Source organism: Astatotilapia calliptera, chromosome 9, assembly GCF_964374335.1.
Source record: "Astatotilapia calliptera chromosome 9, fAstCal68.1, whole genome shotgun sequence".
NCBI classification, from domain to species: Eukaryota; Metazoa; Chordata; class Actinopteri; order Cichliformes; family Cichlidae; genus Astatotilapia; species Astatotilapia calliptera.
In genome coordinates this window covers 13,657,263-13,684,243 of record NC_137430.1, presented here as the reverse complement: position 1 = coordinate 13,684,243, position 26,981 = coordinate 13,657,263, and the positions used below count along the sequence as shown (strand labels likewise).

Below are 26,981 nucleotides of genomic sequence, written 5' to 3'. Positions count from 1 at the left end.
GCCATTAAACAAAGAGAAGAAGAAAACCCCTGTACATGCGCGGCACGGATCGGGGAGTCCTGATCCGTAACGATCTTTTTATTTTTCGTTTTTGTCTACATTATATTGAAATGCTTTATTATTGGAAACATGTTAAGAGATACTTATTATTCTTAACATCTTAACAGATACTCTGACCCGTAACTATCGTAAAACGCTTCGACCGGAAGAAGACACCTTTCGCGCATGCGGGGTACCGATCGGGTTTCCGGTACGGATCGGGTAGTGACAGTGACAAGGCTGTTTTGTCAGAACACCGGATCCTATGGCCGCTGTAGCTGAGCTCGCTTTTCTTACGAGCTTCACGGATTACAAGGTCTTTTATTTGGTCGCAGAATAACCGGAGCTGGACTCCGGTGCGCCCTGTCCAGCTCGGGCGGTGAGGGAAGCACCTGCGCTCCGAAAACATCGACGAGGAGCTGAAACAAGAAAGCTGTCGGGTGTGGGCCTTCAATGTCCTCAGGTAGTCTCACAAGTCGTATTTTCTGCCTTCTGCTGCGACCTTCCAAGTCTGCCACCTTGGATTTTAGCCAGTTGTTGTCTTTGCGAAGCGTAGAGCATTCGAACTCTAATTGGTCCAGACGTTGGTCAAATTCAGTGTATGCCGATTCCAAAGAATTAATGCGTTGACCGTGGTCCTGCACTGCAGACTGCACACTGTCTAACTTAGAGGACAAGTCCTGAAAGGATGACTTGAAGTCCGCTAGCAATGCAGCTCTATGCTCCTCGAGCATTAAACTAATCTCGGCTGCAGTTACAGGCGCCGCAGGTGTCGAGGTTTTTCGGTCTCGGTCTTGTTTGCCCTTTGACTTTGACATTCTTTAAATCTTCGGTAGTCGACAAAGGCAAAATACATCCAAAACTGGGAATCAAAATCTCAAAGAAGTAGGTTCGTTAGGTAAATGCTGAGCCGTGTAGCGGAGCGGACCTAAAACACGTCTACCCAGTCAACGCCATTACCGGAAGTCATAGTCCATCATGTATTTCAAACACACAAATAAAGATGCAGAATTTATTTAAATTATTTAATTTCAGTTGCCACTTTCAAACTTTTTCATTTAATAAAATTAATAAAAAACAAAACGAGTGGTCAGCAGTCATCGTGATAGTCGGTGTCATAATTTTTTTAATACTTTGTCCGAGTATGAACACCTTGTTTTGGCCTCTAAAAGCTGCTGTGGGGGTTTACACAGAGGTGCAACTGAACACCTGCAGGTCAAATTAACATAAGGATGCATTTGGAAAAATGCTCTATGTGAGTGGAAAGTTCTTTGGGTGATCTAATACTGCGTTAATTGATGCAAACATGGAGTGAGTTCATTTCAGTAATTAGCTGCTAAGTGCTGTATGGGCTCAAAATGTGGTCATAAAAATTTTGTACTTGTAAATCGGTTTTGTACTTGTAAAAAAAAAAAATAAAAAAAATTGTGTGTGCGTAAAAAAGATTTGTGTGCGCGTAAAAAAGATTTGTATGTGTTAAAAAGATTTGTGTGTGGACTTAGCCAAAAAAAACCCTGCAAGTTACAAGTACGAATTTTGACCCTATTTTTCTTCCTTTCATCTGATTGGTCAATGTCATGTCAATCACAAATGTAACAATCCAATCAGAGAACAGATGGGTTTGGCTGTCGCATGGGCGCTTTTTTGAACTGCAGTTCTTTGAAGGGAATAAATGCCCTTTTACATGCCAACCCAGCATTTTCCTTCATCACCATGAAGGAAAACAGTCTGTGGTCGTCCGAGTTTGGTGATTTTTGTGTCACAGGTCTACGTGTTTAATACAGGGACTTCCACAGCCTTTTCAACAGCGCTGCGGACCGCGGGGTGGGGGCGGGCAGTGTTTTGGAAATGACAGTCTTCATTACAAAGCTTTCTTCGTTATGAATTAGCATAGATGTTTTTATTGAACATTTGAAGAACTAGCAAAAAAAACAAACTCTTGTAGAGGACATAAAGTCAGAGATAGAAAAGACAAGGAGCAGGTGCATCTAGTACAGGTAGAGCTGCTGCAAAAACCCACAGAGCCCAGCAGCCAGCGTAACAAATTCTGGATCCTTTGCTTTTAGTTAGCAGTTAGCATTAGCAGCACATCCTGCGTCCGATGTGAAAGGACTTTTATGCTGCGCACTGTGACTCACAGCAATGGTCCCGGGTCAGCCCTGACTTTGTGTTAAGCTAATCCTAAAGTAATAATGGTATTTCTAACCACTGATATACCACAACTTTATCCTTTCAACAGCTACTGAAAGTTAGGGGACCTAGCTGCTATCGGATATTAATATAGAGATCCTCCAGCTTCAAACTGTATAGGGCTTTGGAGTTGACGTCACGCCGCAATGCATTGTGGGAGTGCAGCGCCATTTTCGGGGTCTACGAATCAAAACAAACACACTGTGTTGGAACGACGACTACAAGAAAGATGCTTAAAAGCAGCTCAAAAGAGAATGAACTGTATAGACACTGATTGCGTGCAGAGGCAAAGCAGCGGTACTTGCAGAAAATAGTGTGCATTGGAAATGTGGACCCGTATGAAATACGGCTGTGGTGTAGAAACCCTGAAGACCAACTGCTATTGACGTAGCCTGACATATTTTCGTACCTTGTCTGTGGAGTCAGCGCGTACAAGTCATCATTCAAACAAAGGGAAGTCAGCTTGAGTACTGCGTGTGAAATGTGTTTGATTTCCCTGCAAACATTCAGATTAGTGCAGCATAAATTCATTCATGAGGGGAAATTACAGTGAGAACATGTGGAGGCTGTTAGGTATGGAACGCCAGGACTGCCATAATGAATTAATTAAATACACCATTAAAAAATTGATTAAATGTGGCAATAATTAATTAAAATCGGAAATAATTAATTACATAAATATTTATGACACATGTAATTAATTAATTATTGACACATTTAATTAATTATTGACACATTTAACCCTTTAGAGCCGGTCGGAGCGGGCACGCTCTGTTTTGCGTAACTATTTTTAAATCCCGGTAGCACTGCAACCACGTAAGCTAGCGCAATAATTTTTTTTGCATATGAAACCGGAGGAGTTGTACTTACATCTTATGCCATCAGCTTGTCCTAGGTCACGGTTTCCTTCCACATAAAGCTTTGCAAAAACTGCATAAAAAGCACTTACAGCAACAAAAACATAATATTCCAGAAAAACGCTTTGCCAATCCGATCAGCTGTTTGTAACACTTCTTACGTTGGAATAGACGTCAGCGCGAACTTTTGCATGTCCGCCATTACCTGCCCGAAACCGGGAGTGACGTCATTTGTATGTAGTTTTTTTTACCATCAGGGCCTCAGGGCCTATACTGGTATTTTTAAAAGTTATCTTTGACTTTATGACTTTCTGTGTCGTTTCTGGGATGCTTAGGACTCATATTGCACTGCTGGAAATAGTTTATTTTGATGCATATGCTGCTTTTTTGCAAATTTGCATTATAATATTTATTTTAGTTTTTCCTGCAGTATATGAAAATTGGTGTATTTCAAAAATAATACTACGAAGACACTCAAAATAAATTTCCTGTGGTAGGAAACTATTTTGTGCAACTTTTTTGTATTTACAGTTTTGAGGGATAAGCCTCTTAAATTTCTCTAACTAGAAATATATGTTAAAAAAACAAAAACGATTTTCAATTTTTTTGTAGTTTATTGCACTTTTTTGCAATTTATGTAATTACTATGCACTTAATGAATACATATTATTAAAATCTGGGCTATAATTGTTGTATTGATGTATAGCAACTTGAAATGCTCCCAAAAATGGCTCCACAGCATGAAAAATATAATATAAGCTCTGCCGGACTTGGTTCTATGGTAGGTCTTAAAGGGTTAATTAATTATTGACACATTTAATTAATTATTTCTTTATTTCACATTTTAATTAATTATTGCACAGTTGACACCTTCAGGTCTCACCATGAAATAATTTTATCTGTCAACCTCACCCATCAAACTCAGGGGGCGGGGCTAACGCTGATTGAGTCAAAACCATTGCTTTGGCCTGGTGGCCATTGTTTTTTAGCACACAACAACCGGCATGTGGAAACTAACAGAACTGAACTTTGAAAAACCCTGTTTGTGTGTCACCAAATACCGTTTTAATATCTTTTTAGCCGAGAATGTAGTGGTTTAATCTTCATGTGTCTGGTCGGTTTGTCAACGATTTCGGAGATGTTTGCCCAGTCTCACGGCAAAGCGTGGATAGACCCGTTCGCCTCGCAAGCAATCGAGCTGTTATTACCACCGACAAAGCTCAGGCCCCGGTACACAGCTGTAATAACCCCCGCTGACACTGACTTCTTTTACTGAGGTTATATTTATCGGTGTTTTATTTCCTGATGTTCTTATGTGTCCTACGTGTTTCAGTCGCCAATTCTGAATTAGGGCTGGGCCATATTATACCGTTCACGATAATACCGGTATAATGTTAGGCAACGATAGGAAAATGAAATATTGCGATAGAATAAGAGTAAAACGCGCATGCCCAGTGCCTTTGTTTCATACGCACATGGCCGATTGTTGACTGAAACAAGATTTGGTTTGTAAAAATGGTGCAACTTCAGTGATGTGGAACTGGTTTGGTGTTTGTCCGTCAGATACATGGCAAAGCACATTTTTTTGCAGAAGATGCAAGTGGCCGTCGTTATTGTCGTATTTGTCGGACTAAGATGCTCTTAAATCTGGGAGTAATCTGGGTCCTAAACTCCGTATACTTCAGGTCAAACGAACACTGCAGCATCACTGAGAGTTAAAAACTGTCTAAATTCTTTCATCTTTAATAAAACGATCAGCATTGCTGCTTTACCAGGTGTAACTATGAAGTTTAACTTCCAGGCATCCATGAAAACTAAATTTATTACATTTAACGGAGTTAGAAGTTAGCAGGAAGCTAGCGGAAGTTAGCTCGCTAGTTTCGCTAGTTACCCAAGCATGATATAGCATGTTCTGACTGAGAGATTTCTGAAAAAATTCAAACGTACAGCTCTGCTATCACTTGCAACATAAATGAAGACAGGAAACTAAACAGCAGTGACGTTTGTAGGGTTACTGAAGTTGGGCTAGCTGGTATATAATGATGTGCTACGTGATCGCTAGTGACACAGCTATGTTAGCATAACAAACAGTGAAGCTGGAGGACGAACACTAACACTTTCCCACTTATAAAAGTTAACGTTCCTGATAGTTAGAGACAAATGCAATCGCATGGCAGGATGCTGTAAACACCAAACTTCAGTCAGGAGAACAACTGAGATAATCCATCCACAATACGAGGTTAGTCATTAATATACTGCAACAACATGGGAATAGAGCAGCTGCCAGAGAATTCAACATTAATGAATCAATGGTACAGAAGTGGAGGAAGCAAGAAGAATGAGTTTAATAAAGTTTGATTTATCTGACTGCTTTGTTTCACTTAATGTGCCTTATAATCCCGTGCACCTTATGGTCCGAAAAATACGTACTGCACACTGCAGTTTAATGTTGCAAAGCACCTCTTTTTAACTTCAGTGGATATTATACATGGTTATGCTCAGGATATGTCAGCCCATTTCTACTGGAAATGCCTTTTGGTTAAACTTTCAGCAAGGAATTTGCATTTGCACTGTTACATTTTTATAAAGCTTTAATGTACATAAAAACCAGCTTCTTGTTTAAGTGAAAATAAATGGAAGGTTGTCTTTTTGCGCTAGTAATGTTGTGGAGTTGTATTTTGTCTCGCACCAATTATATCGTCAGTTATATCGTTATCGCAAATTTTCAAATATATATCGTGATAAATATTTTTGGCCATATCGCCCTGCTCTATTCTGAATTATAACTAACATTAAAAACATGTTTAAGGAGGAGAGAAAGCAAATAAATTCGATTAACAGCTGATCTTTGGGTTTTTGTTCAGTAATCAGCGTGACCTGCGTATAAACGCATAAAAGAGATAACGTTGGTGTTTCCGTCATGTAGTAACTGCTGGCTTTAACTGTACAAAGGTTGTTCGACACTATGAAACACATACAGACTTCATGATGTTCGGCTAATATTTTTATTGTGTATATTAATCATGAGGGTAAACAGCCCTGTACACCACGGAGTGAGGTCAGCATATCCACGATATCTTCAGCTCCATGAGTTAACACAGAGTTTCCCAGCTGACTAATCTAACGGTCATCTACGAATATGTCACGGATCATATCAATATGATTTTACAGAAAATCATCCTTATTACTGCCAACTATTCCAGAGACGTGAAAATCTACAGCATAAAGAACAAAACATCCAGAAGTCTGCACGTGTTTCATAGTTTGTAACAAGCCTTTGACAGTTAAACATAACATGACCGAAAAAGAAAAAAAAGAGAAAAAAAAAATCACAAATTATATGTTAACTTCATTTATTTTTATTTAAGTAAACTCGAAATATTCTAACAGGCAGCTGGTGCTTAGAATACAGTTGAATAACTATTAAAAAACAGATGATATAATATTTCTGTCCAGGTTGCAGTCTTCATGATGAACACGCTGTTGCAAACTCCTCTCGGTGGAAATGCGCCTTCTCTTCTCTTTCTTTAAAACATTTTAAAAGTTAGTTTACTTTCAAGATTCACTGTTAAATCCAAAACACACCAGATAAAGAAAAGCGAATAGTTCAGTCTAACACATGTGCCAGTGAACCATTAAACGTCTGTGAAACTATGCAGTTATGAAACGTAACTTTAACCTCAGCCAAACCGATTTGCTCAGTTGTAAATAAAACAGCGAAGTAAACGTGACCCGACTGACAGAACCTGAGTGAATTAAGTCCAGCGTTTAACCACTGAGAGCTAAAACTCAGGCGAGGTTTCAAAGCTGTGTGCCGGTGATTGGACATCAGCCGCTGATGAAGCTGGTTCGCCTATAAAGTGCTCTGTAAGGAAACAAGCTCCAGCAGCTCTGCGCTCGGGGAAAACACTATATTTCCTTATCTTGTGCAGAAAAATGCGCTGACATTGTGTTATATCGAGCACCGGCTGCCCAGTTAAACTGTGACTATCACCAGGTAACGTAGGCATGTTTCTTGAATTAGCAGCAGGTGTTAAACAGCTGACAGATGAGGAGGAGGATGCATGCAGGTAAACTGAGGGTCTGTTGAGCTGATCGCTGGTTTCGTGAGAAAAATGTCAGCTCGTTCTTTATGTTACAGAAGCACAGAGACACAAGACCAGGCGGAAAGAGACGTTCGTTCGGTGAAAATGAGAATCCGCGAATGCAACATGTGGAACACGGAGAGTGGAATATGTAAACAAACCGGTTAACGTAACCCCCTCGGTGCACTCGGCATGCTAATTGTTAGCAGAGCTAGTGAAATCTCTGAAAACATCTGAGCACTTTTGCAAACATGTTCTATATTGACAACCTGACCAGACATGTGAAGATTACGGTGCGACATTCGCGGCTAAAACACTGTTAAAAGTGTAGTTGGTGACAGAAAAACGGGGTATTTTAAAACTAATTAACCCCGCCCCCTGAGTTTGATGGGTGAGGCTGACAGATAAAATTAATTCAAGATGAGAGCCAGGTGCCAGGACTGCCAAAATGAAATAAATAAATATATCATTAAATAATTAATGAAATGTGTCAATACTTAATTAAAATGTGAAATACATAAATAATTAATTAAATATATCATTAAATAAATAATTAAATGTGTCAATAATTAATTAATTACATGTGTCATACCTATTTATTTAACTAATTAATTCCAATTTTAATTAATTATTGCCACATTTAATTAATTATTTAATGGTGTATTTAATTAATTCATTATGGCAGTCCTGGCGTTCCATAGCTCTTGTTCCCTCTCTGTTCCTCTCTCTCCCTCTTTATGCTGACAATCAAGCCAAACACCAACATCATCAAATATAGAGTTGAAACCAGATATTTACACACTCTTCAGATAAAAACACAAACACTTTTTTTAATTGTAACATCAAATCAGACTAAATGTTTATTTTTTTTAATTGATAAATATAAAAACATATTTGTTAACTTTAAGAGTAAAGAGAGAAACTATCTGTATTTCTTAATTGCAAATGGCACCAAATTGTATTCAAAATTGAGCCACACTTACGGAGCTCCAGTTCTCTTCGTGGTGTTTTGGTTGACATCTCTTGATTTTCCCATTTAAAAGAAACAGGCTCTGTGTTTTGCCTTATATGCATCCACAGCTGTGCCACCAGTTTACTCACATGGACTCTACTAACCTATCAGAAGCTTCTTCAGCTCAGAATGGAAACATCTGGAGTTTTCTTATTAATTAACAATAAACTTAGTGTATATGTACTCCTAAATTTGATGAAAGTGATAAAAAATAGACAGCTCTGTCTCTCTTTATTCTGACGTTTAACTAATTCAAAAGATATTTCAATATTTATTTATCCAAAACAAAACAAGTTTACTTTAAATTGATGTTTAACAGTAAAAAAATGTTCTTGTGTTTTCCATAAAGTGTATGTAAATATCTGGTTTAAACTGTGAATATACTGCTGTGTATTGAAGTTCCTCTTGTCTTGCATAGAAATATACTGAACAACATACAAAGCATAATATATAAAATAACATCTACCAGAGTTTTTTCTTTGAAAGAAGCCCCTTATGTCCATTCTTGTATATCAGTACATTACTGAAACAGATTTATTTAGCCGTGGAGGGTAACAACTGAAAATATGAAATAAACACACATGTAAGCTAAGACTCTCTAAAGAAACAGCATTGTTGTTGTTCGGCTTTTCATTTCGCCATTTGTTGATTCACTTGAAGAGCAAGTAACGTAATATGGGTCACGTGATCAGTTTGATATCAATCTTTCGTGATGCACCGTCATATTTACATTATTTGTACAGTAGGAATGATTTGCTTTGGTACCTGGTCAAACTTCAGTTCTCCTCTGTCTGCCCAGTGTTGCCAACTCCTCAGTAAGGAAAATTGCTATTGGTTGTCCTAAAAGTCGCTAGAAGTCGCTAAATGACGTCATCGCCTAATTTGCATAATTGGTCATGCTAATCTAATTGTAACCTATGTTGTTGGAGAGAGAAATAACATCGTGGAAGAGACATAAAGTGAGTAAAAAACGTCCTAAATGCATTTAGAGTTTATTTAGAACTACAAATTAAATTTCTTTTAGCAATTATTGTTTTTTTTAATGTCACAATTCCAACCCTGCTCCTTTACCCGGGCTTGGACCGGCAAAAGTGACCCGAAATAGGCCCTCTGGTGGAGTTACATTGTGTGTGTGTTTATAAGTAGTTTTAAACCTTGTGATCCACAAAACAGCATAAGAGTAAAAGAGTAAAAGAAGAACTGACTGTGTTACAGCACCCGCTGCTTGTTGAGAGTAAAAGCGATACGCGCTTTCACGTCTTTTTTAAGCGACTTTTTTTTAGAAATAAAGTCGCTAAGGGGTCTGAAAACTCGCTAAATATAGCGACAAAGTCGCTAAGTTGGCAACACTGTGTCTGCCTGGCTCCGTTTCTCCAACAGCGCACTCGCAGGCAGCAGCTGCCCCGCCCCCTCGCTCAGTGCTTAGTGCCTGAGCTCGGATCATACCAATATTAGGGGGGGGATTTACGCACAGTTGTGAATTCCCACAGTGTGCACTATGTGCTTCGAATATTGTGTGTAGTTTTGTTTTATACAGTTGTCAGCCAGGCATCTAACTATGAAAAAATTACACTCCAAAAGACCCCGGGCTTCTGAAAAAACAACCCGGGCTTAAGCCCAGTAAGCCTTAACTTAATATACAGATTGCATGCTGTTGTTAACTGTGTGGTTTTTGATGGTTATGTTTAAGAGGTTTGTATTGAAAGTATTTTGTGATAGTTTGTGGTGGGTCATGTGATTTGGGTGGTATTGATTGCTTATTTTAGGCACCTGTTCATGCAGTGTCAGTTGGAGCAGAGAGGATTGCTGAGTTTTTGGTTCTCTTGCGTGCTTTGCTTTAGATGTGTTTCCTTTAGTTTTCTTTTATTGATAACGATTTAAAGAATGTTATACAGTCTAACTGGGCCCCACAAACTATCAGCTAAAGAGAATAAATAAATTAAATTGCTGCACATTTTGCAGACTAACAGTTTAAGATTATTTAAAACATAAAATATATATTTTTATAACATTAAATATAAAGAGTCAAATAGAAGTCTTTCTAAAGTTATTTAATGATATTTATATTATGAAAAGCAGATTTTGACATTTTAAGTTTTTCCTGTTGTCAGATAAAACAAACACGCACAAAACAAAAGCAAACAACAAGAACACAAAGCTGGAAAACCCACCCGATTGATCAAAATCAACTCAAAACACTCCCACACAACAGAAACTCCTCTATTCCTCGCTGGCTCCAAATCTCTCAGTAAAAATATCAGTGGTTTGCTATCTGTCACCATCAAAACACTCCACAAATCCCGCGAATGATTCGCTTCCTTATAAACCATTGAATCAGATACCGAAGCAGTTAGGTTCTAAATGAAGCTTCGAGCGTCACTGATCACGTGACTCTGGCCAAACGAATCAAGCTTCGACACAGTGCTTCTGAAGCAGTGTGTTGATTTTTTTTTTTGACACACGCACCGGAGCGTCAGGTTCAAGCGGGCCATCACTAGCTGTTTGTCTGCAGTAGGATTGAATAAGCGTGGGCACAGATGATTTTGTTTGTACTGAAATCATGACACTGCTTTCTCCCTCCACAGTTGAACAGGGAGTCCAGTTTGAAGAAACTGGTTTAAGCTGTTGGGAAGCATGAAGCAGATGGTTGGGTGCAGAGCAGGGGTGGACAATCTCAGTCCACCCGGTGTCCCTGCAGGTTTTAGATGTGTCCTTGAACCAACACAGCTGATTTAAATGGCTAAATTAGCTCCTCAACATGTCCTGAAGTTCTCCAGAGGCCTGGTAACGAACTAATCATGAGATTCAGGTGTGTTGACCCAAGGTGAGATCTAAAACCTGCAGGGACACTGGCCCTCGTGGACTCAGATTGCCTGAACATTGCACTCACTCTGACCTCAGTTTAAAAGGCCCTCAGCAGTCAATGGTTTGGTCAAGAATGTGTTGAGACTGACCAACAGGTCTTTAAAAGAGCTTCAGCTCTCCCTGCAAAGACCTGATAGAAACTCTTAAAACATTACACTGATGTCTCTTTCCATTGATGATTTTTTGTGATTTTGTTGTTCTATGTAAAGAACAAAGTATTTAAAAAGAACATTTTAATAATTCACATCTGGGGTCTCATCTTTTTGTGTTACCTTTTTTTTTTTTTTTTTTTTTTTTTTTTTTTTGGAGCAGTCTATATTCACATTGGTTTTGGGAGGGTTGTTTTCTTAAAGCCTACTTTTTTTTTGGTCAATTTCTTTGTTTCTCTCCACAGCACCTCACAAGTAAGGCACACACCCTCACCAAGAGCTGCTCTACAGTCACAGACTCTGGTCAGGAGAAGAGATTTTCCAGTGCCTACTCTCCTGGGTTCAGTGGGTGAAGTGGAACAGGTACATCCTAATGCAGTTTATGAACCCATGACTGGTTATCATGTCTTCAACTCTCACTGAGCTGACATCAATGTGGTTGTTGATGCTGCAAAACAGGATGGTTCAAACAGATGCTTCGAATCCTCAGCAACAAACCACCTGCTCCAGCAGAGATGCTTAAACCAGTTTTGTCTTTTTTAGTCTGTGAAGCTTTATTTTCTCCTCTTGCCTTTGGTGCAGTTTATCCATCTAGATTATTTTGGTATGGACAACCCACTTTTGTAGTTTTCTCTGAGCTCCGTGTCTCTGAAAAGTAATGTTTCCATCCTAAAGAAATCCAGACTGTGTTACAGATCTACTGACCTTGTAGGAATTCTTTTCTTTCCTCTGAACTACATCTGCTAACCATATCAGTGTCCTGGAGGAAGCATGTAAAGGCTTTGAACAAGAAGCTTGACTTCATGACAGGCTTCATGCTTCTTTGTAGTTGGCAGGTGTAGACACTGCACCAGATTACTGAGTTTTAACAAATTCATATACCAGATGTTTGGCTGGTCGATGCCACCAGGCAACGGACATTATGAATTCAACCCTGTTGTTTTAAACACTGGTATGAATGTAAACAACTCCAGAGTTGACAACACAAGTTTTGAAGGAGCAAATTAGAGCCTTGACAGCAGCTAATGTTCCTTTAATTACAAATATTTTAATGTATATCAGCTTTTTTTGTATTAAGTTTTAATCTTCTTGTCTTCATGTAGCTCAACATATCAGTCTCCAATTGGGGTGAACTTTTGGCCCTTTATTTTTAACCGTTTGATTAGAAATATTTGAATTCAGTCTACTCTGGCTATTTTAAATACAGTTTGTTCGATCCAAAATACCTACTGGGAGACAGAACATCATCGAAGTTTTCTATATAATAAGAGATGAATTAATGAAAATGTGTTTTATTTCAGGTTGTAGCTTCCAGTATTTGTAAAAAATAATATACATAAAGAATATTATCTGCCTTGTGTATGAGAAACTATAAATAAAATATTTGTTTCACCTATTCAAAACTGAATTTTCTACATGTCTCCAAACCTTCTTCAGAGATTGAACATTAGGGATGGGTATCAAAAACTGGTTCTTGTTGAGAACCGGTTCCCACTGTTTCAATTGTTTGCCATTTTTGCAAACGATTCCCTTATCGATTCCAGTCGCCCCGAATGACGTCACCACGTTGCGGAGCGTCATTTACCTGGCAGGAAACATGGCGGCTCAAACGCTAAAAAGTTTGATTATACTTTACGAGAACGGATGACAACAAGGCAACTTGCAATACTTGCCAAGTAGATCTTTCATTTAAGGGAGGAAACACTACGAATATGCAAAAGCATTTGCTCACAAAACACGCGATGACCTTAAATGAATGTCGTGTTTTTAATTCCACTCCGGACTCGTGAATCTCAACCCAGCAGCAGCGGTAACGTTTACACGTCCTCTCCCGTTAATGCGGCAGGTAAATAATCAACTAACAGTGCATATTATGTTAGCGCGATCTGCCTTATTACAAAACCTGCCATTACTGTGCATTTAGGTGACCATGATGAGAGAGACAGACAGAGTCTGGCTGGCTCAGATGCTGGCAGTTCTCACTGCAGTCTACCGGTAGCGTCTCCTTTCAGGCCAGGATAGACGAATGTCACCGAGCAGTGACTGAGTTTGTGGTCAAAGCCTTGCACCCATTTGCCACAGCAGATGCCCCTGATTTTTGGTAAGTGAATGTGTGTAATTGTAGGCAGGGACATTACTGGATATTCTTGTGTAATTGCTACAGAATAATTTATGTTATACTTTGTTATTGCTACAGAAGAATATTTATTTTATTTTACATTTACAATCTGAATCTGAATCGTGAAAATCTTATCAATACCCATCCCTACTGAACATCCAAATGTTTTAGAGACCTTAGACGTCTATCTTTCCACGTTAACTTGAGCTACAATCCCCTATATTCACAATCACAGTATGAGACCCCGTGTCAAGCTCGTGTTGTCACAGTCTACGCCTCACTACGTCTGCTGATTTATTGTTTTTTTTTTTGGTTTTTTTGTTATTTTACAAAGAACTGCTGCACATGAAGATCCACAGATACATAAACCAGCAATCATCTTGTGGTGTGTCTGTTGGAGAGAGAGAGTATGTGTGTTTCTTTGTCGCCATTGTACTTGATGATGAGGGTGGGAAGCTGCAATAATGGCCCCCAGGAGCCAGCGGCAGACACAGATGGATCCAGAAGAACCGGGTCATCCAGCACCCCCAACAGTAACAAAGACCTGAGGCTGTGGATGAACACATCAGTGGAATTCAATGGTTAATTAATCAATTGATTATATTCATATCTGTGATTCCCAAAGAGAATAAGGACATAACAGGATGTGGGGAATATAGACCAACGTGAAATTGAAAACTATTGTGCTGATGAAAAAAAGCCTTACATTTGGTTAGTTTGGGGTCAAAACAACTGAAAGAAAAATAATTTTCTTCCAAAAGTTTGTTGGAGAATTCTTATTGTAAAAAGTGACAGTTATATAATCTGTAAAGGAGAATTAATTGGATGAGATTTTTGGAAAGTTCTTATCAAATCAATTAGTTGCCTCCACAAAGCAGGTGCAGACTTATTGTTAAAGAGTTGAATGTGGTTCAAATGGCACCTGACCAAGAAATATGTAAGATCTAATGTTCATAGAGTTTATATAACACCACATGGGCTCGTCCGGGAGTTGAACCCGGGACCTCTCACACCTGAAGCAAGAATCATTACTCTAGAACAGGGGTCGGCAACCTGCGGCTCCGCGTGGTTTGGGAAAATAAAGTATAAGGATTTAGCTGAACTGTATTTTACTTATGTTAGTTCTTTTTTTCAACTTGTAGTTCTAAATTGGAAGATTATTGTGACACTGAAATATAAAAATAAACTTATTTTATTACTTTTTCATCGTTCAAAATAAGCGTCACACTCGCGGAAGCCTGTATGCTTGCTGAAACGAGACTTTCAACCCCAGCTAGGCCAATTATGGATCTTCAGATCCACATTATGTCAGCAGCACCGTGAACTATGTTAAAAACAAACACCGCTCACGCCTCACAGATGACAGTTTACAGTCCTGCATAAAGATGAAAGTGACTTTGTTCAGCTCTGATTTGCAGACGCTGTGCACAGAGGTTCAGGAGCAGAAGTGCCATTGTAAACATATCACGGCAGACCCGAGGATGTTTCCATGAACATGCTTTTCAGCATCTCTTTATTGACCACTTTTCACACACATTGCTGTACGCATACAGTCAGCTGTAGCTTTTCAGCTCACAGCCCGACATATACCAACAACAACACAACAGCATAGATGGCACATACGTTAAGGAGGCGAGGCGTGATTGCGGGTTCCGCTCAGGTGCGTCGATGAAAATGGTAAATGTCCTGTATTTGTATAACTTGACTAGTCCCTAAGGACCCCAAAGCATTTATACACATTTAGTCATCCACCCACTGGTGAAGGCAAGCTACATTGTAGCCACAGGCACCCTGAAAGAGGCGAGGCTGCAGGACACTGGTGCCACCGGGCCCCTCTGACCACCACCAGGAGGCAACGGGTAAAGTGTCTTGCCCAAGGACACAACGACCAGGACAACCTTCTGGTTGCAGATGCGCTTCCCAACTCCCTGAGCCACGGTCGTCAAAGTCCCCTCCTGGGAAATTATAGCTAATGTCACACTTGGATCTGATGATAGAGAAGTGAGTCAGTGTAACCTTTATTAAATCAGGCAAAACAACACATTCTTGAATACTGTGGTGGCCTGCAGGAAGCAAAACCTCTTAAAGAAATGGAGCTAATGGTAAGCTGAAGACATCTGATGTTTATGTTAATGAATAAAACACTGAAACATTTTGTCTTAGTTTTTATTGTTTATTAAAATACTTTTAAATCTCTAGTTTTAGCTCACAAAGAGTGACACTCAATTAGTTTAAGACATAAAAAAGGAATGATGACATTTAGGATATTAACCATCTAGTCCAGCAGGTGGCGGTAACTCACCTTAAAGCTTTAACCGCCAAAGAAAAACCCAAAAGAAGAAGAAGAAGCCACACAGTTCCCGCTTGTTTGTGTTTAGTTTATTGTTCTGGCTCATCTAAAGAGAAGCACTAAGGTAACTTTGATGTGAGTTCAGTCAATCTTGAGTTTAGCTCCTGAGTGAAGTTTTCTGTTGCTCTCCTCGGTCTCTGTTGTCAGTTATTTGTGAACCCTGTGAAAGAAAAAGCCTCTACATCAAGTCAAGCTGCTATAAACTAATTTACAAGAAAATATCAACAAATGCTAATGAAACACAGAGAAGAAAACAGTGTTATTATTAGAAGAAAACTTTAAAATGAGCTTAGTCTAATCAGAGTTTCTATTATTTTTTTGGTTTGTTACTAAGCGCTAGTTAGCATCTCTGTGGCACCTGCACAGTTTTTGAATGCAGCTAGCTAACCAAGCTAGCTAGCGCCACCCTTCATCCATTTAAGGTAACTTAAATTCCAAAAATTCTGACATGTTGGCATTAAAAGCGCTATAATAAAATACATTTATGAGAAATATAAAAATAAATGTATTCCAGGCTAAAACACAGCTGCCTTTTTCTTATCAGGGCAAAGTTGTGTCGGCCCACAGGGCATGTGATTGTAAAAACTGGCCTCATTGTGAGAGGCCTGTTATTAGAATCATTTCAAAGATTATTTGATATATACTGATCAGTATTCAGCGAGTGAGTCTGCTTAACTGTTAGCAAAATAATAATGATAGGCCAGAGATACCAGAGATGCATTTTTAAAACAAATACAGCCTCGGCCCCTAAGAGGGGATCTGTGCTCTAATTTTATCACATTTAGAAGTACTGCTGATTTTTTTAAGCTCCATAATTTTTTGGAGGGTGAGATAATTTTCATGTTTGCAAACAAAACTGAAATGGAGGAACAAAGATAAATAGAATAGAATACAATAGAATAGTTTTTGTTATTTTCATTGTACATATTCAGCTAAATTGTGGGTGCTCCATACCAACTGTGCTTGGAAAACATTATAAATAATAAGACAGCTAGAATAAATGACAGAGAGGAGGAGTAAATACAAAGAGGAGGAAGGCACACATTAGAGGACAGGTTTCAGAATACTTGAAAGTAGTGCAGTGGACTTGATCCATGTATAGAATCCAAGTGTGAGTGGACTGAGTGATGAGGGTTATTCAGATCATGGCTCAGATTTCTACACCCACTCAGACAGGATAATCTTGTATGGCACACCTGATCATTTCTCACGGCACACGTATGTGCCCCACGGCACAGTGGTTTGGAAACACTGTACTAGTTTTTGCAGCTCCATTGATTGTTTTGTGTTTGTTTTTGGCCAGGACATTCTTTAAACAGGAATTGCTCTCCTGGTACTGGTGTGCCATACTGCTAAATTTGGTATCGGTGCTCAAACCTTTTGTGTTTATTTCAACCAAGTTGCCCACCCAGGGAAGCTAAATATTTGTTCTTTGTGTTCTCAAATGAACATATGAGACACTTCAGTGCAGTGTGGAGTCTAACAAAGATCTGTTTTGTGTCCCAGCTGATCAGCAGGAGGAGAAGAGTCTGACGGAGCAGCAGAGGAACAACAGCTACTTGGACTCAGCTCAGCCACTGCAGAGAAAACAATGAGCTCAACACAGAAGGTGACAGAAACTAGTGTTACGAAATACTCCATTAAAAGCTGAAGTACCGATATATGTTTTATGCTAAACTAACTGAACCTTGTGCTATATTAATGTAATGTAATAATAATGTAATAATACAATGCAGTAAACAGTAAACTTACCTGCTTATCCTGCACTAACCTGCAGAGGATTTTTACAGCAGTCTTTAAATCACACTGAGACAAAATGCACATAAAGAGTTTTGTGTTTGCTGATGTTTGTTGAGCTGATAGAAACGCTGCCACATAAAAAATATTACTCCATTTTTTCTTTGTTGTCTTTGTATTGCTAGATGTTGAAATACCGCGACTGCACCTTATCAGCACCTGCAGTCGTTCAGGTTTTGTGCCAAAAAACAAACACCGGCCCAATTTAACCCCTGACTAAAGCACACAGTTTTGCCTCTTTCATCTCTCATGATTAGTACATGATCATGATTGGATTTCACATGTTACTGTTTAGGCTCTAATCAATTTGATCTTTGATACCTGCAGTGATGAAATAACTCTCCTCAAATGCCTTAAACCAGAAGTAACAAGCCTATTTTGAAAAAGTAAGGAGTAGAAAATACAGATATAATTTTTTTAATGTAGAGAGTAAAAGTAAAAAAAACAAACCCTCAGGTTACAATCAGACTCTGACATCATCCTGCACTGAACCAAGCTAGTAACTGTTACATTTGATTCATTATCATTGAATAAATTAGACAATTACAGAATTATATAATAAGAATCAGCAACAGGAAATATAAAAAAGTACAGACCTGGTAAACATTTATTACTATTCTGAGTGTGTTAGCATTAATATTTGTGTACAAGCAGGAGGGATGGGCATGATTTTAGAGTGTTTACAGTCATTAATTATCTTTAACACCAGGTTGGATGTAATGTGTTACTACTACCAGTAGGTGGGGATAAGAGACCTTTAAGGTGTTTGGTGCCACACTCCACCTTCAGGTTTAAAACTAGTGTTAATGGAGGGAGTTTGAAGCTTCAGTTTGTTCAATGAATGCATTTCACTCACTGCCTCTGTTTGTATCTCTGTCACTGCAGGACCAACGTGGACCGAGAGGTCAGCGCTCTCAGGAGGCCGACAAACCTCACAGAAGAAAGAGAGAGAAAAAATACACCTGTGACGAGTGTGGGAATGATTTTACTTTGAAGTCTGAACTAAAACAACATCAGCTCATCCACACTGGAGAGAGACTGTTCAGCTGTGACTTGTGTGGAAAGTCGTTTTCCTGGAAGAAAGCCCTAAAAACACACCAAGTCATCCACAGTGGAGTTAAAACTTACAGCTGTGATCAGTGCGGCAAAGCTTTTACTCAAAAGATCAGCTTACAGAGACATCTAGTTACCCACTCTGGAATTAAGGCATACAGCTGTGACTTCTGTGGAAAAACCTTCAGCCAGCTACGGAGCCGAAAAATACACCTACGCATTCACACCGGAGAAGATGTGTACTGGTGTGATCAGTGTGGCAAATACTTTACAACAGACACACACTTACAAAGCCACATGTTTACCCACACTGAGGAGAGACCTTATCAATGTGACCTGTGTGAGAAGACTTTTAAAACTCCACAGTACCTGAGAAAACACCAACAGATCCACACCAGAAAGAGACTCTACAAGTGCAGTTACTGTGAGGTATGTATTTTTATTTTATTCTTGTAAGTTCAGTCTGACTGTTTGGAACAAGTCTGCTCATTAAATTGTGTTAGCATGTTAGCACTTCTACTGCACCGAAGAGTAGCTCTGAGCCATTATTCAAGTTCTAATTTCAGTTATGATTTTTGCTTACACGATCATAAGAAAAACAAAAAGTCCTGAAAACTGATATGAAACTAAAAAGTCCTGAAAACTGATATGATGCTGTTATTGAATCTTCAGGCAGTTTCATGGTATATCATAGTGTTGTTATTATTTGTGTATAAATGGCCTTTGGTTTACAGCAGCTCATTCCTCTGTCAGGTGTAAATGGAATAATATAAAACTTAAATTAAGTACAAAACCAAACCATTCAGTAATCTTCTGATATGGTTAACAAAGTTGTATCGTTATGTAATGTTTCGTAGTATTGTAGCTGTAGTATCATTGCTTTCATATAACTTTAGTACTTTTAGTGTTAAAATAGCCATTTAATGTTATAATTTCAGTGTCATTGGGGGTAATAGTGTTTTTTTGTGTCCCAGTCAGCTGAGTGTTATAACTGCACAATTACAGTGTTATTAATGCAGTATTAAATCAGTATTATTGCAGTGTTACAGTAGTTTACCATGGGTACCCTAAAAACAGTAGTGTGGTAGTACTTAAGTGTAAGTCAGATGTTACTGTAATATTAAATAAGTATTGCTGTAGTATTATGGTGGTAGTATTGTAGTTATTGTAGCCCAGTAAACTGAGTGTGTTAATTGAAACAATTAAAATATAATTGGACGTCCGCAGAGATGCTCTTTATTTCAGGCGATGTTCAGGATAAAAGTGTTGAAGGACTGACTTACACTGTCTTTGTGTCTTTGTTTAGAAGCAGAGCGACACAGATGGATCCACTTTTCAACCCTGTCATCGCTGTGGTGGTGGGAAAGACTTTCGTTGTGACATCTGTGGAAAAACTTTCAGTCAGCAAGCCGGCCTAAAAATACATCAACATAAACACACTGGAGACAAACTGAAATACTGCAAAGAATGTGGGAGAAGCTTCCCCACATCAGGTGACTTAAAACGACACAAACTCTTTCACAGTGGTGTCAAAAAGCACCTCTGTGATCAGTGTGGGTCATCCTTCACCACTGCAGGTCACCTTAAAACACACAAACGAGTCCACACAGGAGAGAAACCATACAAGTGCAGACACTGTGACAAAAGCTTCTCACGTTCAGATAATTGTAACGAGCATGAACGTACACACATGGAAGGAAACTACAGCTGTGAGCAGTGTGACAAGAGCTTCAAAAATCTCAGTTCATACTCTGCACACAAACGATCCCACGTTACTAATAAACTGTTTCACTGTTACCAATGTGCCAAAACATTCACTTCATTATCTGCTTTGTGCAAACATCAGCGCGATCACGCAGGGCTGAAATCGTTCCCATCACAGGATGACGGTGAATCTGAAGAGAGAGAAACATCCTCTTCTGGTTTCAGGGTCCAACTTAACCCTTTAGAGCCGGTCGGAGCGGACACGCTCTGTTTTGCTCCACAGAGTTCAGATAGACTCTGCTGTAAAGATCTAATGAGACAGCTATGAATGAAAATGTTCCCGTAGTTCCATTTGAATCTTTGTAAACTGTTCTTCTGTGGTGTTTGTGTTCAGTGTTTTCCTTCTTTTTTCTCAACAGTTCAATGAAAAATCAGTTCCCTGTTCTCAAGTTTTTATTGAATTAATTTTGTTAAATAAAGTTAAATAAAGTTGTTAAATAATGTTAAAAAATGTTAAATAAAGAAAAAGTTTAATGACAAAGATTTTGAGCCATGATGTCATTTCCTGTATTTCAGAGTAAAGACTGAAGTGACAAATGGAAACATGTTTACAGTCAGAGTCTGATGATCTGTTTTCAGTGGCACAGATGGAGGTTTATCAGAGGAGGGGACTTGGCTGTTCTCTACTCACACTGAACAGGGTTCCTGCAGCTTATTAAAAATCTGTCCTGAAAGTTATGAAAAATAAGATCTTTAAAATTTTTATCAAACTTGCTGTAGGTATGAAAACTTCTGATTTTCTGTTTAACCCTTGGATGCACAACCTACCAGTACCTACACTCTTCCATGAGTGGGGTCAAAAATGACCCCAAATAGAAATAATGCATTTTGCTACAAACTTGGTTGTTATTCTTCAAAATCTTCAAAACAAAGAGTTGTAACATTCTCATATTTGAGGTATTCCTCATAAAACATGTTTGTGACATGAGGCACTTCGCATTTTTATTTGTTTTTTCATTAATTTTAAGAAATTGCAGTTTTCTATCGCTTGTATCACTTTTGTATGCTTGCTCTGCATATACTGCAGAAGCTGGGTCTTCCCTCTGAAAGGCACAAGTTGTTCAGCCACTGTAACACAATCACTAGGGATGGATTTCTGCCTGCACTTGACCAGGAACAGGCCCCATATGTAGCGGAAAGCTGCCATGTGGTTTGTTTTCAGTCGGTAGGCTCTGGTCCTCTTGTCATCAAAGTGCAAGAAACGGTCAATATCTTTAAATCTTTGAATTGACATAGTGGCCTTATACAATGGGTTATGCAGAGGACTCCCAAAAAACACACCAACTTGTACATCCCAGTTCTTCTCACTTCCTGCAAAAATGGTCAATCAAATGAAGGCCAGGAGCTTTTGTTTGATTACATTTTTCCACTCTTTTCCCCTGTCTGTGGCTACTCTTTGTGCCTCCATGTTTGTGCATGTCAGCACCTCTTCTATTATATTATCAGACATGAACATCTTCCATGCATTTACTGGGGAGAAAGTACTAGACCCAGGTGCAAGCCCTGGCCAACTAATTCAGAATATTGTGGCTAGAGCAGTAAGAGGGGCTCATTGTGTTAGACTCAATATCCATTTCCTCTTCAGAGGACTCCTCTGTATCTGACTAGTCTTGTTCGGGGGGAGGGGGACGACAATAGTCTGGGTCCTCTATATCTGAGATGTCAAATTCTGAGTCAATGCCTCTGATGGGCTCTTCATCCCATCTGTCCTGGATCATTTGTAGGGCACACCTGAAGACCACTTATGTGCAGCCCTGACTTTAAATCGTGTATGTTACTGTGTAAAAATTAATTCTTGATCCGTCAGAAGTGTAAGTGGGACAGTCAGAGGTGCTAAGAATGAAAGTTTCATAGAAAATTCCATAGGAACTGCTTGGGGTAATTTTTGACCCCACTTGTGGAAGAGTGGGGTAGTGATACAAAAACTGCATTTTTTTAAAAATTAATGAAAAAATAAATAAAAATGCAAATGGCCTCATGTTACAAACATATTTTATGAGGAATACCTGGAATATGAATATATTACAACTTTGCATTTTAAAGATTTTGAAGAAAAACAAGCCGTGGGGTCATTTTTGATACCACGTGTGCATCTAAGGGTTAAGCTGTCAAAAAGATTCATTTTGGAGAATAATCTTTTAAAGTTGTGGTTTCACTTGCTCAATTTATCAGCGTTTCCTGATACAAGGCAGGATGGATCCATGCTTTTGTTGTTTAAGACAAATTCTGACACTAAAATCTGAGTGTTGCAGAAATTGAGACCCATCAGACCAGGCAGCATTTTTCAATCTTCTATCGTCCACTTTAGTTCAAAAATCATTTCATTTTCTATAAGAACGTCATTAAAAACCTGTGAGAGTGCTGTTTCAGTGGAATGTAAATGTTTAACACCAGACTAAAAAACCTCCATAATACCATTAGTATCAAAATTGTATTGAATTGGGTAAATACTATGTTCTGGGAGTTTTGAGATCGGTCTATAATTTGAGAAAACTGAGGGTTCAAGGCCAGTTTTTTTAAATAAAGGATGTACAATTGCATGTTTAAAACCATCGCGAACCACACTAGAAGTCATACTGCTATTTATAACGGCAAGGACTGAAGTTCCAATCGAGGGAAAAACCTCTTTAAAGAGCCATGCAGGGATAACATCCGCAGGAGAATCAGAGGGTTTCATTTGTCTAACCAGCTCATTAAGAACTGTGAATGAAACAGGCTCAAACGAATGTAAAACAGCTGAGCAGAGAATAAACACTGATGGGTCATTTGTAGGAAGTACTGTTGCTGACCTGACAGACTCGACCTTGTTTACAAAGAAATAAAGGAACTGATGACATGTGTCAGCAGAGGCTTCAGGGTTGTTTAGAGTAGAGCTGATAGTGTTAAAGAGAACACGGCGATTATGACAATTTAACACAATGATCTGAGAAAAATATCTGTTTCTCTCATTTTCACTGTATTCTGATCAAATTTCCAACATTCTTTTAACATTTCAAAAGAAACCTGCAATTTGTCTTTCTTCCACTTTCACTCTGCTCTCCTACACTGACGCCTGACTGCTCGGGTGGATTCATTTAACCAGGGCTGAGGAACACATTTTGAGAGCCTGGTTTTTAATGGGTTCACAGTGTTTAGGGTCTGAGTACAGGTTTCCTGGAACTGCAAAAGCAGCTCATCTGGGGTGGGCCCAATAAGTAATCTCGGGATCGGTAAAGATTTTCTTTATAAAAGTGGAGGAGAAGACAGCAGCGGCGGGGTGGAGCGCGAGCTTTAAACTCATGCACAAGAGAAATGTCAAATAAAACAGGTTTGTGATGAGAGAACACTGAATCCCACATTTCCAAATATAAAACAGATAAACCATATGATAACACCAGGTCAAGAGTCTGCTCCTGCTGGTGTGTAGGGCCTTCTACAAACTGTACAAGGTCAAAACACTGAATAAGATTTAAAAACTCCTGAGCAAGCAGTCCATCAGGGCAACAGACATGAATATTAAAATCACCAACTATTATAATCCGATCCTGTTTCGATACAATTTCAGCCCAAAACATGAAAAGTCATTTAAAAATCTTTGTTAAAGTTAGGCGCTGATAGATTACTGCACACACAACCGGTTGAGAGCGTCAAAGGTCAGATATGAGAAGTTCAACGCTGGAGGGGAAACCAGTACATGGAGTTGTTTGTAGTGAAAGTTCTTTTCTTAAAAACAGTCAATATTCCTCCTCCTCTACCTGATCTCCTTGGAGCATTAAGAAATGAGCAGTCGGAGGGTAACAGTTCAGAAATAAAGCTAGGCTCACCCACTCTCATCTGTGTCTCAGCCACAAACAGCAGATCCAATCCACTGGAAGAAAAAAAATTGTTTATAATGAACGTTTTATTTGCTAAAACCTCACATTTATCAGAGCCACCCTTGTTGGAGCTGGAGCCTGAGTAGAAGTTGTCTGTGTAGCCCACGTTAATGTGTGGAAATTCAAAAGGTTTATTCAACGACTCCCAAGACGCAAAAATCAGTGGCGAGCAGGGTTATGGACACCTCAGCCCAAAACAGGAACCAGCCAGGAGAAAACAGGATCCAAGAGACGCCTTTGGATGTGACAGAACTAGGGATGGGTATCGAAAACTGCTTCTTGTTGAGAACCGGTTCCCACTGTTTCAATTCCTTGGAATTGTTTGCCATTTTTGCAAACGATTTCCTTATCGATTCCAGTCGCCCCGAATGACGTCACCACGTTGCGGAGCGTCATTTACCTGGCAGGAAACATGGCGGCTCAAACGCTAAAAAGTTTGATTATACTTTACGAGAACGGATGACAACAGGGCAACTTGCAATACTTGCCAAGTAGATATTTCATTTAAGGGAGGAAACACTACGAATATGCAAAAGCATTTGCTCACAAAACACGCGATAACCTTAAATGAATGTCATGTTTTTAATTCCGCTCCGGACTCGTGAATCTCAACCCAGCAGCAGCGGTAACGTTTGCACGTCCTCTCCCGTTAATGCGGCAGGTAAATAATCAACTAACAGTGCATATTATGTTAGCGCGATCTGCCTTATTACAAAACCGGCCATTACTGTGCATTTAGGTGACCATGATGAGAGAGACAGACAGAGTCTGGCTGGATCAGATGCTGGCAGTTCTCACTGCAGTCTACCGGTAGCGTCTCCTTTCAGGCCAGGATAGACGAATGTCACCGAGCAGTGTCTAAGTTTGTGGTCAAAGCCTTGCACCCATTTGCCACAGCAGATACCCCGATTTTTGGTAAGTGAATGTGTTTAATTGTAGGCAGGGACATTACTGGATATTCTTGTGTAATTGCTACAGAATAATTTATGTTATACTTTGTTATTGCTACAGAAGAATATTTATTTCATTATTTTACATTTACAATTTTTTTCCCGGGGACCCTGTGACACCCCATTGAAGTCTCACTGTTGGGTTTGTAGGGCCATGTTACTCCTAAATTTGTAAAAGATGTAAATGTAGATGTAAACCAAAGTTCTAAGCTAATCAACCTTAGTGTTCTCCTTTAAAAAAAAAAAAAGAGTTTATAGTCATTATGACGTCAGAAGAATTCAGAAACATTCCCCTATCTCCTTCTATGTCCTTCTATGGCTATGAACAACAACATGTTCTAGATGTTTCCACTCATGCTTTCTGGGAACTTAACCAATAGTGTGTTCATGAGTGTGTATTTTGTGAGTGTATGTCCAACAGGGAGCATGTCCTGAGACGACCTCCCTTTCCTTAATAAGTGTGTATGTGAACGTGTATGTGCATGTTTGTGTAAGCCTGCAAGTGACTGCAGGAGGCCCAACTGGACCCTCTAGCTCGAGAGGTGCTTTCGCCACATGATAGAGTATTACATCTAGAATGGGTTTTATCCTACGTGCTCTGAAATAAACAATAAATGATACATGATAAACTGAAGATAAGTAATACAGACTAATGAAGTAATGATGAAATAATGACAGTGCCTGTAAATGATAACCAAGTAACAATAAAATAACAGGTTTTCCTCGACAAATCGAATCGTTAAACAGAATCGAAAATGGAATCGGAATCGTGACAATCTTATCAATACTCATCCCATAGACAGAACGGACCATAACCAGCTGGCCGGCCATTGAAGAAAAGGTAAGGCAGCTTTAAGCTTCATGTTTGTGTTTATGCCTGTGTCTAGAAGCTCTGGTCATGGAGAAACTAAGAGGGGACAGGAAGTTAAATGACTACAAAGATCAAATCATAAAAGCCACCAGTACCCACACTGGAGTTCCCTGACACAAGAGCTCAATGACCATTAATGTGTACGTCCTCATCACTGAAAGAGTGGCCACTGACCTGTACGTTTTTCTGTAAACGTTTGTTGTACTGAAAATGCTACGTTTAGATGAACAGAATTGACTTTTTGGGATGTCCTTACCTGGATGATTGAGCACACATGAAGGTATTTCCAGAAGCCACAGATTCTATTGAATTCTAATATTTCTCAACAGGTTTTAAGATAAAGGGCCTAATATCAGTGATGGGAATGACGGAGTTACAAGTAACGGCGTTACTTTTTTCAGTAACGAGTAATCTAACTAATTACTATTCCTATCGTTACAACGCCGTTACAGCTACTAACAAGAAAATGCGGTCCGTTACTATTTTTCATCAAACAGACGGTTGAAGCTGTGTTCAGCTTACCGCATCTTATATCAGTTGCACAGAAGTAGCCTAATCTGGACGCTACAGCTTTAAGCAGCTGCGCGCCCCCGCGGACGGCAATCACGATCACTGTCTAGCACAACACCTGGAGCTAAGGGGGCAAAACAATCACATGAGTGCTGCTGTTTGACTGAGGAAGAATAAAGTAGTCGTGGTAAGTCAATCACATGACCACTTAAAGACAAAGCAACAAGGTGATATATACCAGTTTTAAATTGTGTTGATAGGCCACGTAAAACCAGAGTCATGATAAACAATATATACGCGGCGTTTTTTTTTCTCAATAGTTTCGTCATGTTAGCGCTAGCAAGCACACTCTGCTTATGAGCAAAAAACCCCCAAAAAACCAGGGGAAGTTTTATGAGGATGGCGAGAGAGAGACAGAGAGAGACAGCAGAAAAAGAGAGAGCGCGAGTTTTGAGATGTGAGAGATTTGTGACGTTTAGCGTGTTTGGAGTGTGTAGTTAATGTGTTGTCTTGTGT

At 39.2% G+C, this 26,981-nt stretch overlaps 1 protein-coding gene and 1 long non-coding RNA gene across 5 annotated transcripts; one reads left to right on the top strand and one right to left on the bottom strand.

Moving 5' to 3' along the window:
- The first annotated feature begins 1 nt into the window (after position 1).
- Positions 2-20,761, top strand: LOC145431091 (uncharacterized). Of its 4 annotated transcripts, none has more exons than XM_080306425.1 (6): positions 2-502; positions 11,443-13,298; positions 13,651-13,897; positions 17,173-17,275; positions 18,349-18,945; positions 19,823-20,761. In XM_080306425.1, the coding sequence occupies exons 4-6, from the start codon at positions 17,258-17,260 to the stop codon at positions 20,546-20,548; spliced, it is 1,341 nt and encodes a 446-aa protein (XP_080162551.1). In that variant the 5' UTR covers positions 2-502; positions 11,443-13,298; positions 13,651-13,897; positions 17,173-17,257; the 3' UTR covers positions 20,549-20,761. The 4 variants fall into 4 exon arrangements, with proteins under 4 accessions (XP_080162551.1, XP_080162550.1, XP_080162553.1 ...); XM_080306424.1 differs by having other exon boundaries at positions 13,651-15,741; XM_080306427.1 differs by lacking the exon at positions 13,651-13,897 and having other exon boundaries at positions 11,443-11,560.
- Positions 15,681-19,906, bottom strand: LOC145431093 (uncharacterized). Its single transcript, XR_013911449.1, has 2 exons — positions 19,800-19,906; positions 15,681-15,826 (listed from the first exon to the last, which is right to left on the bottom strand). It is a non-coding gene; the product is annotated as an uncharacterized LOC145431093 (long non-coding RNA).
- Positions 20,762-26,981: the final 6,220 nt, after the last annotated feature.